The following is a 14,397-nucleotide window of genomic DNA, read 5'->3' as shown; positions in this document are numbered from 1 at the left end:
ATTTTAATGATCGACTAAACCAAACTATTCTCCACAGCATTGTGTGGCAGACATGGAGAACCATAGAACCTCAAAATTAGAAAGAGAAGATGATAAATATTAACATTTATATAGTCATCTAGTCCAACACCCACGTCGACAAAAATTACCTCTACAACATGAAGACTTCTGGTGCTGGGGAACTTACTCCCTATCTTTGGAGGTAGCCTGTTCTAATTTTGGACAATACTAGCTATAAGAAATTTTTTTTTATTTGTTTGAATGGGAGTCTTTGCAAATTTCAACAACAGTTCCTAGTTTTGGAAATAAGCAAAATAAATATAACCTCTTTTTCTATGAGGAGTCCAGAGCATTTGGTAGGGCTATCATGGAACTTCTACTAAGATAGTAATAGAGAGAAGAGAAGAGACATGAAAGATATTACTCAATAAATCTTAAAGGATTTGAAAACTGCTGTTAAGAGTAAAAAAAAATACTATAAAAATTGAATTATGGGTGAATAAATGGTAATGCTATTGATGGCAATAGTATAATAATGAATAGGTGGGGGAGAGGAAAGGTAACTAAAGTTTAATTTGAGAACTGACTTCTCATTACCTTTTGTGATCCAACTACTTGTGTAACTTTGGGCAAATGCCTTTATTTTTCTGGGTCACAATTACTTTTCTGTGATTTTTTTTTTTTTTTTGTAATTAATAAAGTTAAAAAAAGAGAAAACTCCTGATGCCGTTAATGTAACAAAAGTTACTAGAAACCTTGCATATAATTTAAAAATCTCTAATAAAAAAGCCACACTATCTTCAAAATGTGGCTATTGGTTGTCTGACAAGCAGGAAGCTTAGGAAAAAGATAGGCATTGATTCTGGGAGGTAGATTAAGACTAATTTGAATTGCAAGAGTCATAAACTTCAGTTTAATATCTAACCAGCCTTAGTAATTTCAACAGAAAAAAAGGGCATAGTTTAAATAACAAGTTTAGTATTAAATGGTTGGTGAGTAATTTCCTTTAAACTCAGTCTGAAAAAGGGCCCCAGCTTTGGATTTTCATTTCGGCTTACCCTAAGTTCATATATGAATGAGAGCCTGAACCTTGTACTTGGACATTTTTCAATGGTACTACTAACATATAGGTCAAACAGTCAATACTGAAAGAGTTATTAGACTGAGGAGCATAAGCATGGTATATTACTTGGCTTAATGATTCCTGTACTTCAGCACAAGGTTAGTTTCCCTAAGGGAATCTGATAGCTCTGTAGGCCCATTAGTTTTATTTTTCTCATGGATTTATATGAAAGTCACAAGTCATCATGACTTAAGATGACAAAACTTAAGATTTAACCAATATTCTATTTGGTAAAGAAATCCTCTGTGTGAGGGTAGACTACCATACATGCAGCTCCTATGGATGTGGACTCTATATAAGTTATCTCTACATTGAGAATTCTTTTTCTTGTTCTGGAATTTCATTTAAAAAAGTGTAAATTGGTAAGACAAGACAATCTTCCCCATAAAATCCAGTCTTATTCCTTTAGTACAAATTCCTTCCACAACATTTTCAAAAAGTGATCATCCGTATCAGTGGAAATTCACCACCTCTCCAGGAAGCTTGCTCCCTTTTTGGAGAGCTTTTTAATTTCATACCACCTATATCCCTATATCTTTCTTATGTCAACCTATTTCAATGACCACAGGAACTTTTTCAAACCTTTTCATTCCCATTGGTTGACTTTCTTTTCATACCTTCTCAAACTTTCCATAGCTTTCCCATTCTCTCAGCTGAGAACCTTGCCACAACTTTCACTGAAAAAACTCAAGTCACTTGAAGCTCTCCAATTCTCTGATCCTCAGTTCAAATTTACTAGATGCCCTCTGCTACTCTGTCTACCTTTATTGTCTCAAATTAGGAGGTGACTGTTTTCCTTGCTAAGGCAAACCTCTCTACATGTACAAGTGATCCCATTCTATCCCATCTTCTGCAGAAGACAATTCCCTCTACTCGCCTCTTCATTCTGTGTCTACTGGCTGCTTCCTTACTGCTTACAACAACATGCCTGTATTTTTAGCATGCTCCAAAACCCTCACTTGGTCTATCCCACACCTGCTGACTCTAATTCCATACCGCTCCCTCAGTTTTTTGTAGCTAAATTCCTTGAGAAGGCTATCTATAATAAGTGCTTCGTTTCTTTCTTCCTAACTCTATATATCCTGGTTTTCAACTTCATCATTTCACTAAAACTGCTCTCTCCAAAGTTTTTAATGAGCTCTTAACTGCTAGTTTTTTTTTTGTTTTTTTTTTATCAGTCTGCATTCTCAACAGCTTCTGATGATGTTAAAGGTTCTTTTTCCTTATATTCTTTTCTTTCTAGGTTTTCATAACTTCATTCTCCTGATTCTTTTTCTACCTGAGGATTCCTTTGCTGGATCTTCATCCAGGACAAGTCTGCTAACTCCACATGTGGGTACCTCACAGGAATCTGTCTTAGGTATTCTTCTCTTTTTCCCTAACTCTACTCACTTGCTGATTTCCCATGGATTCAATTATTATTCCCATGCTAATGATTTTCAAAAGTCCTTCTCTAGCCCTAACTTCTCTGCTCAGGACACCGAGTTCTTTTTACTGTTTCTCAAACAAGACACACTCCATTTCTAAATTGTACATTTTCACTGGTACTCCCTTTGCCTGAACTTCTCCTTCTCTTCTCATCTCTCAAGCTTTTCTAGCTCTCTACAAGTGCTAAAATTCCACCTTTTATAAAGAATATTTTCCATACCCCTTTTAATGCCTTCCTTCTAGTGACTAGTTCCAATTTATCCTGTCAATATCTTTTTTGTACATAGTTGTTTGCATATCACCTCTTCTGTTAGTCTGTAAGCTCCTTAAGAGGAATTTTATCTTTCTTTGTGTTTTGGCACAATGTAGACTTAATATTAACCTGACCACCTTTAATTGATAAAAGCTTTTCCTTAACTATAGCCAAAAATGTGTCTTGCTCTAACTTCGCTAACTAATGTGATTTTGCTTTTTTAGGACCAAAGAGAATAATCTAATCATACTCACACAAGATAACCTTTAAAGCATTTGAAAACTATGATAATGCAAAAGTAGTAGCATATAGAAGGGTTAAGGGAAGTCAAGAAAAACAATCTTCTGCTAGTAAAGCTGCAAAATGGTTCAACCACTTTAGGAAACAATTTGAAATTATGAAAGAAAAGTTGCTAAATTGTTCCCGCCCCTAACCCAGAGATTTCACCACTGAAAAGAACACTGACGTCAACAAAAGACCTCTATGTACCAAAAAATATTGAGTGGAACTAGACAAAAATCTAGGAACAAAATGTACTCAACAACATGGGAAGGTGTCAAGAATGCTAAGTTTAGAGTTAGAAGACTTGGGTTTACATCTAATTTCTGCTACTTACAACCCAAATGAAAAAATACTTTGGGAGTCATGTTTCTTCATCTGTTTAAAAAAAAAAAAAAAAAAAAGGGATGAGGGAAGGGAGTGTAATAGGTATCCTTTAAGATCTCTTTAAAGGGAACCTTAGAGGTCATCTAGTTTAACTCTAAATCTGTGAACCTATGATTGAAGAAATGGATGACCAAATTATAATCTATTAATGTAATGGAAAGTCAACAAGAAGCAACAAAACTCCAGTGAAATACAAATCAATGTTAATATCAAAAAGCCAAAGATAAAAGATACTAATGAATTGGTAATATAATTGTTTAGGAGGCTGAATATATTTTGCAGAGGGATTTTGTTGAGAAATATTTAGTGTGTCAAAACAGGAAAAGCAGCATTCCATGGTGGATAATGCTGGGCCTGGCACGAGGAAATCTTAAATCTGAGTTCTGCTTTTGGCATTTCTCACTTTGTGACTTCAGGAAAACCACAAAAGCCCCTTTGAGTTACCTATCTCAAAGTCACTGTGAAACTCAAGTGAGATGACGTAAGCACAGTGCTTTGTAACCTTAAAGACTTAGATAAATGTTGGCTCTTTTTATTTTTTTATAGAAGAGAAAATACTATGGCATTTGGAATTGGACATGATGTGGTCTGATCAGGACCACATCGAGGATCATTTCTCTTGTTTTGAGCACTGGATTATTTTGGCTCCCTCTGTCTGGAGTTACACTTACTCCAAGGGGGGAGATCAAGGAAAGGTCGGGAGATGTTTCCAGATTTATTAGAAGTAACTCTAAGTTCTAATCCTTGCTCTAGTCATCTCTATGGGCAGGAACACACTCCCTCAATCTTAGAATTTTTAGCTTCCTTCATAACTAATTTTACTTTCTTTATAAATCCTTTCCTGAACTTCAGCTGCTAGTGCTTCTTTCCTAATTACTCTATGTAGATTATGGACATTTCTCTCTCTACTCAGATGTGTATATGTTGTTTTGTTCTACAGAATGTAAGCTCCCTGAGGGCACAATGTTTCCATTTTATATAGGTTCTACTTTCACCAAACAGCTTCTATAAACACTCTCACTATGTCTTCATTTTCCACTGGCAGTTTTATGACTTCCTTCCCCATAAGCTCATCAGCATGTTGACTGACCCAGGGTGCATTCTTTGAGCCCTTCATGGTCTCTGCTTGATTTCAGTAACATAAAACATTAACATCATGCTTCTGCTCTGGGTATCCTCTGGTATGATATCCCTTCCCTTTCAACATCTTTTTTGTGTGTTCTTTTATGTCTTCCTCCCATTAGTTTACAAGCTTTGTGAGGGCAGGGACTGTCTATCTTTCTTTTTTTTTTTTTTGCATTCTTGTGCATGATACACAGATACTTATTCACTACTGACTGATTCCATGATGAGTCTCTTGATTTTACCCTATGAACTCTGGCTTCACCAAACAAACTTCTCTTAGTATTTAAAACTCGTTTACTCATTCCAGATAACTTTTTTCTCTTAAAAACAAACAAAAAAGTTCTTTCATTCTGGTCTTAGTAACTGCCATGAACCATCAGTGCATGTAAGTCTCACATGCTACAATGGAGTGGGGATGCAACTGTGGCACCAAATTGGAGATTTTTATCGTTCAAAATTCACTAAAATCCTCAAGTTTACTTCATCCAAACCTTTTGTCTTTGTCTTCTTAATCTGGTACTTGCAGAGTTAATTTTTAACCTACATTTAAGGGTTTTATACTTATTCCCATTAGATTTTATATTATTAGATGAAAATAGTGGGCCATTTAATAGTGTGCAGGATTAGACATCAGTAAGACCTGTGTTCAATTCCATAGTTGTGTAACTCTGAACAACTTTTTAAATCTTTGTCTTTCTTAATGGCCTCATCTATAAAATGAAGTTAATAATAGTATCTATCTTCCAGGGGTTATTGTGGGGATCAAATGAGATAATATTTGTAAATCACTTTATAAAACTTAAAAGTGCTATACAAATGCTAGCCATTATTATTACATATTATCCATTGTTCCAGCACTCTGAGGTCTTAGTGTCAGAAACTTGGAGCTAAAAGGAACTTCAGAGTCCTTTTAATCCAATCCACCTGTTGTTGAGATTTAGAAATGCAAAGTAGTGAGTTAGCCAAGGTGCTCACAAGCTGTTCTTTTAACAATCTGCCCCGCATTTTTTTTAGAAACCAACAACTATTTCATTGGTCTGCAGCTTAATGGATCTATTTTTCCTCCTTTTAGAAAAACGCTGCTATACTTGCCCAACTCTAGTCCCAAGGTACCTCTCTACTTCTCTGATTCCTCAAAGAACACTATGTTTTTAGCATTATTAGGAAGTTCTTTCAAAACGTTATACCTCATCAGTATCACAGATGCTCTTATTTCACTTACTTTGGATTCCAATTACTTGTTAACCATGTTCATTCTATCCTTTCCACTGTGAAGCTCATTCTCTTTGCTTGAGAAAGGACAGATATCATTCTATTCCCCTCCCCATTTTTGCCTTGTTCATGCTCTTCCTCCTCTTGATTCCGAAAGAGCTTTAAAAAAGGCACTTTTGGTGCCTCAATCTGATCTAGACTCTAGTCTCACTGAAATTTTTTTCAAAAGAAAATGTTATACTTTTTCATTCAACTTCAGTTACCTGGTCCACCTATCTTTTCAGTATCTGCTTTAAAAATAAAAGTCCTTTCATAAGCAACTTGTATAGCTATACCAGTCTTTTAAAAGTCTTTTCTTTCTGCAAAGTATGGCTGGAAGGCCATAATATAAATCGTATTTTAAAATATTAAAACCATTCTTAGCCCACTGGCTGTACAAAAAACGGTGGCAGGCAAGCTGTAGTTTGCTTTAAATCTGGGTTCAAGTTTGGCTTCTGGTATATATCCTGAACTAGTCAAAAGCTTGTAGCACTAGAGGCAACCAAGACACATTACTAGATTGCTAAACCAGTAGTATCACTGGGCCATCCATAGCATATCTGTATCCTCTCTTCCCCCTTTTCCATTCAAGGGATTTGTGTACATTCTCTCTCTTCCCCACCCCCGAATCCCTTGCAAGCAAACTTCTTTGTTATTATCTCATATTAAATTTATCTTTCTTTATATTTCTCAAAATCTATTCTCCTAAAGTCTGATGGATAGATAGCATAAACTATGTTGGGCAATCTACTTATCTATTACTAACTCATACATCATGCTAAGTTCTATAATTTTTATTTCTTCTATTAGTTCTTCCTTGTTGAACAAAATTAGATCTATAATACCAATTCTTATTGCTTTTGCCTTCTGAAAGAAAATAATTGGTAAGCAAGTCAAGAATGTATTAGCTATATTGTTTTTGTCATATAAACACTTGTGATACCAAGAAGATTGGCTTTGTCAGTCTTTTGATATGTATGAGGAATTCAGAATCCATTTTTGTTTTTAGGCATGCCCCTATAAATTGATTCTAACTCTGAAATAATTTTTGACTCTTCATTCTTTAGTTTTCACCTATATACTCTCTACTGTACTTCCTCCCTCAGGTATTTGATTTTTCATCGAGAATAAATTTTTTTCTTCCACAATACCACTTTGTTGCCTTTTGCTGCATACTCTTCTTTTGCCCATAGCCAGTTATAAATTGTGGATCTTAGTGATGTCTATGAAGTTATGTTTTTGTCTTTACTTTAAGAAATGTCTATATCGACGTATTACCCCATAATTTGTATATTAATATGTTGATCTGTGGACATGAAAACAGTTTGTTTTTCTTTCCTATTATTTTCTGTAAATTACTATAACCTTTCATTTCTCCAACAAGTACATTACTTGTGCTAATAGTTGTTTCCCTCACTCTCCCAATTCTGTTTAAGGCTCTTTGGATCAGATAAGTAAATCTCTAAGCAGATATTTTCTCCCTACTCACCAAATAGCCATAATGTTTTTATTTTAAGCCCAAGTCCAAACAACCAAACACTAATTTTTTTAGTCACTTATTCACCTGTTTGCCTCTGCAGGAAGGTAATGTATTAGATAATTCTGTACTCAATGAAAAGATTAAGCTCCCTTCCCCCTATTTCTTCTAATAGTCACACTTAGCTAAGAAAACCACACCTCTATATAGTTCATAACAATAACATTTTACATTTGTACAGTATGTCAACAATTCAATAAAAATGTACTAAATACGTACTGTATACAGAACATTTTCTCATCTATTAAATGGCTTTATCATCTCATTTGATCCCCATAACCCTGTCAAAATAAGGAGACCAAATATTATCTTCATTTTACATAGGAAATATCAAAATCACAGAAGGGTATTAAATAATAGCTCAAGATAAAAGAAACTTTTAGAGAATAAAATCCAAATCTTTAATTAGTGCAGTGTTCTTATTTATTCTCATATTTATTTCATCCTCATTTATTTCATCCTCATATTTAAATAGATGGGATTTTATTAACCATAATAACCTTTCTTGGAGTTATCTACAATATTTATTAGTACTTGAACATGAATGAATGAAAAAGCACTCAAAACAGCTACAATATGGGTAATGTCACACTAGGGATGCAAATATTGAAGTGAGACAGTTCTTGTCCTCAAGATCCTGATGGTTTTAACAGAGGAGACAAATCATGTAAGGAGGGGTGGTGAGAAAAGTGAGTTTTCATCAAGGTAGTCACAGGGATGGTGTTAAGTGGAGCTAGAAGCTTATCACACCCTTTTCAGAAGCAATAGTAGTATTGATCTAATTTCTATTACCACAGAAAGAGGAGGAAAGTAGTGGGGGAAAAGGTAAAGTTAAAAGTGGGATAGCAAGATGTCCCAAGAGGTTCAGGATAGACGGACAGGAAGCACTGCTCAGGTTTTCAGATAGACATGATTAGATGAGTTTACACAAACTTGTCAAATAAGCTCAGCCCTAGGGAGGAATTCCAAAGCTGAGTTTTAAAACTTATCTTTATTAACATTTATAAATGGAAGTTATTATTACCATTTCATCTCTATTTTGGGAATTGTGTAGAACTCAATTCTACCAAAGTCAAAGCTACTGGAGGATTCTGAAAAATAAGTCTGACACTAGAGTAGAATCAAAAAAGCAAGACTAAAAGGAATTTAAGGAGATTATTCAAACTACCAGGCAAATGTTTATCACAGATGGGTTTATTTTCCTAATACAATTTCCTAACACAGCAACTAGAAATTTTTAAGGATTATTTTTCAAGAGAGATCAGCTGATGAGGAGCAACAATCAATTAAGTTGCATAGTGATTTAACATCTAGAAGGCTTTTTATATAATGAGCAAGCATAAGGAGGAGTTTATCTAGTAAGGACACGCATTCTTAATGCTGTTCAGAACAGGGAGATTTAAACTAAAGATTGTTAAGCTAGTATGACCTTAGGCAAGTCACTTTGCCCCAACTGCCTCAGCAGAAAAGAAAAAAAAAATTGTTAAGCCAAGAAGACATTTTACTAGTACAATTCCCACAATACTTTTTTCTGACTGCTTCTCCTAAGTATTCCTGTAAAGTTTCATAATTTGTTTGTCTGCCCGAGATCTCCTCATGCTAATCCATCCTCCATATAATTGCCAAAGAAACTCCTCCATTTGCAGTAGCAAAATGTAAAGCCTTTTACAATCTGATTTGAATCTGTATTTCTAGATTATGGTGACTCCCATTTACAAAATCTGTGGATCTATCAAATTGACCTTTCTGCAGTTCCTCACACATGAAATGGCACTGCCCATCTGTGTTTATCTGGCTGTTTCTATGTTAGGAATGTACTCCTTTCTCACTTCCTTTACTCATTTGCTACCTGCTAAATGAAGCCTTTCCTGATTCCTAATTGCTAATGCTTCCTCCTCAATTCACACATATATATGCATACATATACATGCGTGTCTGTATATTTACATAGTTAGGTATATATTTTTGCATTGTTAAATGTACTTGTTATTTTGCCCAATCAAATATAAGTTTTCTTAAGGGCAGGGACTCCCATTTTGGTATTTCTATCCCAAACACCTAGTAGTACTTGGCATATAGGTACCCACTTATCAAATGTTTATTCCTTCTTTTTCATAGCCAAACTCTGAGAAAGAGCCAGTTGTACTCACTATTTCTACTTCTTTATCCCTCATTTATTTTTTGCTGCCTTACAATCTATTTTTTGGCCACACTACTAAAATCAACTTGGTCTTTCCAAATTGTTCAAGGAACCCTTAATTGATGAATCTAATGTGTGCTTTATTTCCCCTCAAGTGCTCATTAAGTGATTTCTCTGTAGCTGGGGCCATAGTGCTTACCATCTGCTCTTTGATCCTTTGGCCTTGGTTTCCATGACATTGCTGTCTTCTGGTTTTCTCCTAACTTCCCCAATTTTGCTTTTTGGATCATTCCCCATTTCCTATTTCTTCGTTCTGGTGTTTCACAAAGTTCTAAGATTTTTTCCCCCTTTCCTTTTGAATTTATCTATCACTTTGCACCAAAGATTCCCAAATCTATACAGGATGTTCCAAAAGTCCTAACACAATTTTTGCTTCAAATAACCAGACACTGGGGCAGCTAGGTGGTGCAGTGGATAGAGCACCAGCCCTGAAGTCAGGAGGACCCGAGTTCAAATCAGATCTCAGACACTTAACATTTCCTAGCTGTGTGATCCTGGGCAAGTCACTTAATCCCAATTGCCTCAGCAAAACAAAACAAAAGGCAAAAAAATTGTCTCCCACAAAGAAAAAAGGAATGCACTAATTTGAAACTGGTTTGAAGCAGGCTAGTTCTTTTTTAAAATGGTTTACATTTCAAATGAAGATTGCTATCCAATTTCTATATTTAAGTAGGTTACTAAATTGTGTTTGGAGATGGATGATCAGACCAGGATTTCTAGCCTGCTTCACATGCAAATGAATATTAAGTTTTGAAATTTAATTTTAATGACCTTATAACTTTCTCTGCAAGGAAATTCCTCTAAGTAGTCTTATGGTTTAAACTGTTCCTTTCTACGATTTATTTCCAGAGTCTACAATGTTAAAAAATCTTTCTATACACTCAATCCTCTATTATTTTCCATTGATTGTGCTAGAAACTTGGTACATAGAAATCCTGACCTTCTTTGGACCAGCCTCTAAAAAAGACCAGTTTCATTGTGTGTTATCTACTTAATTTGAGAATACGATGTACCACTACTAGAGGAAATGCTCATTTGAGTTCAATAAGAAATAATTTATAATGACATTACATTACCATAAGAAAAAACAAGCTCAACTCTGGAAGACTGAAAGCCTACTGTGGGGAAGTTTAACAATCAGACTTATCTGATACTTAAATATGCAACACGTCACTATTTTTTACCCTGATGTTGATTTAAAAATAGCCAAATAAATATCTGAAGAAAAAGTATAAAGACAATAAATATAAAATATATGATTGTTACTAGTGATTCTCACTGGTCAAGCATCCTAGGAAATCACTGTGGGAGGGATGCATTGAACCAAATGCACTGAAATTATTCAAGGAGTGGTAACTTGGTCTAAAAAAATGACTGTCTAGTCTGCCCTAGTTATAAAGGTAGATTTTTAAATGAACACTTGGAAATGGTGTCCAGCGAATGAAGAAAGGCAATGCTTACCTGAGAGTACCATTCTCTCCTTTGTCCAGGCTGGTAAACCGGCTGTAGAGACGGGTGATTTGACTGTGGGAGACTAAGGAATACAAAAGTAGATCTAGATTAATATGGCAAGGGTCTTCCCCTCCACAAAGTCAAACACAAAATTAAAATACTATACTATATTAATGTATTAACTTATTAATAAATATTAATAAATTATTAATTTACTGTATTGTAACATTTTAGGACCAAGTTTACTTGTTCTTCCTGACTCTACCATTTTATAATTATAAACTATGTGCCTATCTCGAATTATGCCCAAAAAGTTATCAAATTGTGCATACCCTTTGATCCAGCAGTGTTTCTATTGGGCTTATATCCCAAAGAAATACTAAAGGGAAAGGGACCTGTATGTGCCAAAATGTTTGTGGCAGTCCTGTTTGCAGTGGCTAGAAACTGGAAATTGAATGGATGCCCATCAATTGGAGAATGGCTGGGTAAATTGTGGTATATGAATATTATGGAATATTATTGTTCTGTAAGAAATGACCAGCAGGATGAATACAGAGAGGCTTGGAGAGACTTACATGAACTGATGCTAAGTGAAATGAGCAGAAGCAGGAGATCATTATACAATTCAACAATGATACTGTATGAGGATGTATTCTGATGGAAGTGGATGTTTTTGACAAAGAGACCTAACTCAATTTCAACTGATAAATGATGGACTACACCCAAAGAAAGAACACTGGGAAATGAATGTAAACTATTTGCATTTTTGTTTTTCTTCCCAGGTTATTTTTACCTTCTGAATCCAATTCTCCCTGTGCAACAAGAGAACTGTTCAGTTCTGCAAACATATATTGTATCTAGCTTATACTGCAACATATTTAACATATATAGGATTGCTTTCCATCTAGGGGAGAGGGTGGAGGGAGGGAGGGGAAAAATCGGAACAGAAGCGAGTGCAAGGGATAATGTTGTAAAAAAATTACCCTGGGTTCTGTCAATAAAAAGTTATTATTAAAAAAAAAATTATGTGCCTCATTTTTCCTTTACAAAGTCTCACATCTAATTTGCCACATGGCCAAATAAGTTAATAACTAAGTTTCTAAGTGTGTAAAGATACTCGAATAAAAGGAATTAGGAAATGCAAGATAAAACAAATGCAATCAAATATGGCCATGAATAAAGAAAGGTCTGGGCTGAACTAAAACTTCATTTGGCTAAGTCCTTAGCTTAACTTATAGATTAACTCAAGAGTTTGTGTTCCAAGCCTATAGGTTTGAATTTTGGGGTTTAAAAACCTATTTGTCATAAAGCAATATACTTTAAAAAGTTCTCTTTCCCATATAAATTCTTAGCCAAGGGGATCCAAATGTTTCTTTAAAAAAAAACAAAGAAAGAAAGAAAAAAAATGTCAAAGTCTCTTATGTTCTTACTGGTTTTTTATAATATATCTATTGATGACAACCACAAACCCATTCATCAGTTTGATGTTTTAGTATGGCATTATCCTAGGTGAATAATTTAAGTGATGAAGTATTAAAGATTAAGGAACAATAAGTAGATTATTTCTTACATTTATTCATTTATCCATCATTTGAGACTTATAATTGCCCTTGGGAAAGGTAAAAGTAGTCATACCCTTAAAACCTAAGATAAGTTTCCTTTTTCTTGATTGAGCATGAGCACTGTATAGTTCCTAATATGGCAGGGAGTAAGGAAACTATGGAATTAGGTTATGTCAACATCCTCGTAATAAGCATTTATTAAGAACCTATGCACTATGCACTGAGGATAAAAAAAAAAAAAATGAAACAGTTTCTACTCCTGGAGAGTTTAAAACCTATTGGGGAAGGCAGAGACATACACAGAAAAAGAAATCCAGAATAGCAAGTTTATATCACTATCAAATGACAAAAGTACAAAGAACTTTACAAAATGAATCCCTAAAAATGGCTTTTTGAGTCACTCAGTTTTTATGCAGTAGGAATAAGGGAGGAGAAATAACAAAGGAGAAAAAGAGGGTGTGACCAGCTTGGACTTTGTTACAGTCTAGTCCCCAGGAAAGCTGAATGTTGCCAGAGATGTGGCTGTACTAGGGAGGAGTAGATAAGGGTCAAGGCACGACTAGTTCTCTAAGGCATCTTAATCTTGCCCCAGAGGAAAAACAAAACAAAAACTTGCCGGAAAGTGAAGATGAGAAATAAGGAAAAGTGGAAAAGGGAGCAGGACAAAATTTGGCAGATCATCACAAAACAGCTATTACTATCAGGATACCAACAGTCTCCTTAGGATTTATTCTTATGAACTAGTTTTTTTTTTTTTTTTGAAGAGATCAGGAGATAGACCAGAAAACAACAATACCCTTCCTACCCAAATCTGAACATACCTAGAGGCTTCCTCTAGCAAATCCAGAAGAGTCTACAGTATTTGATCTGATCCTTACAACAGTTCTTCGAGGTAGATTTCAATTATCAGATGTTACCCCATTTTAGAAACGAGAGGAAAAAAACCAGAAAGGCTCATCTACCACTGTCCTAGAATTTCGCCACTAAGATTCAGTCTAACATTAACATCCTGTTAGAAAGTAAATTGAACAAAAAGATATTCTTTGGTATAAACCTCTCATAGTCAAAACAATTCTCTCCATGATGCTTTGAAGATTGCCTTCTCCATCTCCCAATAAGGCACTTTGTAGGACTATACACTATACCTATAAAATGGGTCAGTCTTTACAACTGACCACTTTATAAACTTTTAAAAAGATTTTTTTTTATTTTAAATATACCAATACCTTGAAGTGGTATTTCATACGGGATTAATTATTTATTCAATAAATATTTATTGAACACCTACTATGTGCAAGGTCACCATGGAACTACTGGGGAAATACACAATCAAAGTCAATATTTAACATTCTCCAACGAAGTGTCATCCAAGACCTATTTCCTGGATTCCAAAGGCATTTCAGTATTGAAACTATTACAAAGGGCTTTGGGGACTTAAATGGTAATACTACTCTTTGAGCTGGTGCCAAGTCTATACTAACAGTGAACACAAAGAACACCCTGAGAGGGTAAAAAAGGGGGTGGGGTGGATTTGGGCACAATTCCAAACTATCCTTAAAAGGAACTGAAGTTCAGGAAGTTACTGGCATCAACTCAATCCCTACTGTGTTTCCTGTTAACTCTTTTCTCTTAGAAGGCATTAGCTAAGGACAATTGCCAGACAGCTACATCATTCTTGGTGACCAAAGGAAGACTCTCAGTAGTTTAAAATTGCTTCCTTTTAGAGCATAAATGGGAATGTTTAATATGTAAAATATAAATGAGAATTTCATGATCATTGAAAGAAAGATAGCTTCTTCA

At 34.9% G+C, this 14,397-nt stretch overlaps 1 protein-coding gene across 1 annotated transcript in view; it reads right to left on the bottom strand.

Annotated features, from left to right (window-relative positions):
- CHP1 (calcineurin like EF-hand protein 1) overlaps positions 1 to 14,397 on the bottom strand; it is a 48,514-nt gene that overhangs the window by 27,429 nt on the left and 6,688 nt on the right. The window contains exon 2 of the mRNA XM_051977109.1: positions 11,045 to 11,117. Coding sequence (XP_051833069.1) covers positions 11,045 to 11,117 — 73 coding nt within the window. The remainder of the gene's footprint in view (positions 1 to 11,044; positions 11,118 to 14,397) is intronic.

Source organism: Antechinus flavipes, chromosome 2 (genome assembly GCF_016432865.1).
Source record: "Antechinus flavipes isolate AdamAnt ecotype Samford, QLD, Australia chromosome 2, AdamAnt_v2, whole genome shotgun sequence".
NCBI classification, from domain to species: domain Eukaryota; kingdom Metazoa; phylum Chordata; class Mammalia; order Dasyuromorphia; family Dasyuridae; genus Antechinus; species Antechinus flavipes.
Note: the sequence above shows the minus strand (reverse complement) of the source record. Positions and strands in the feature narration are given on the sequence as shown.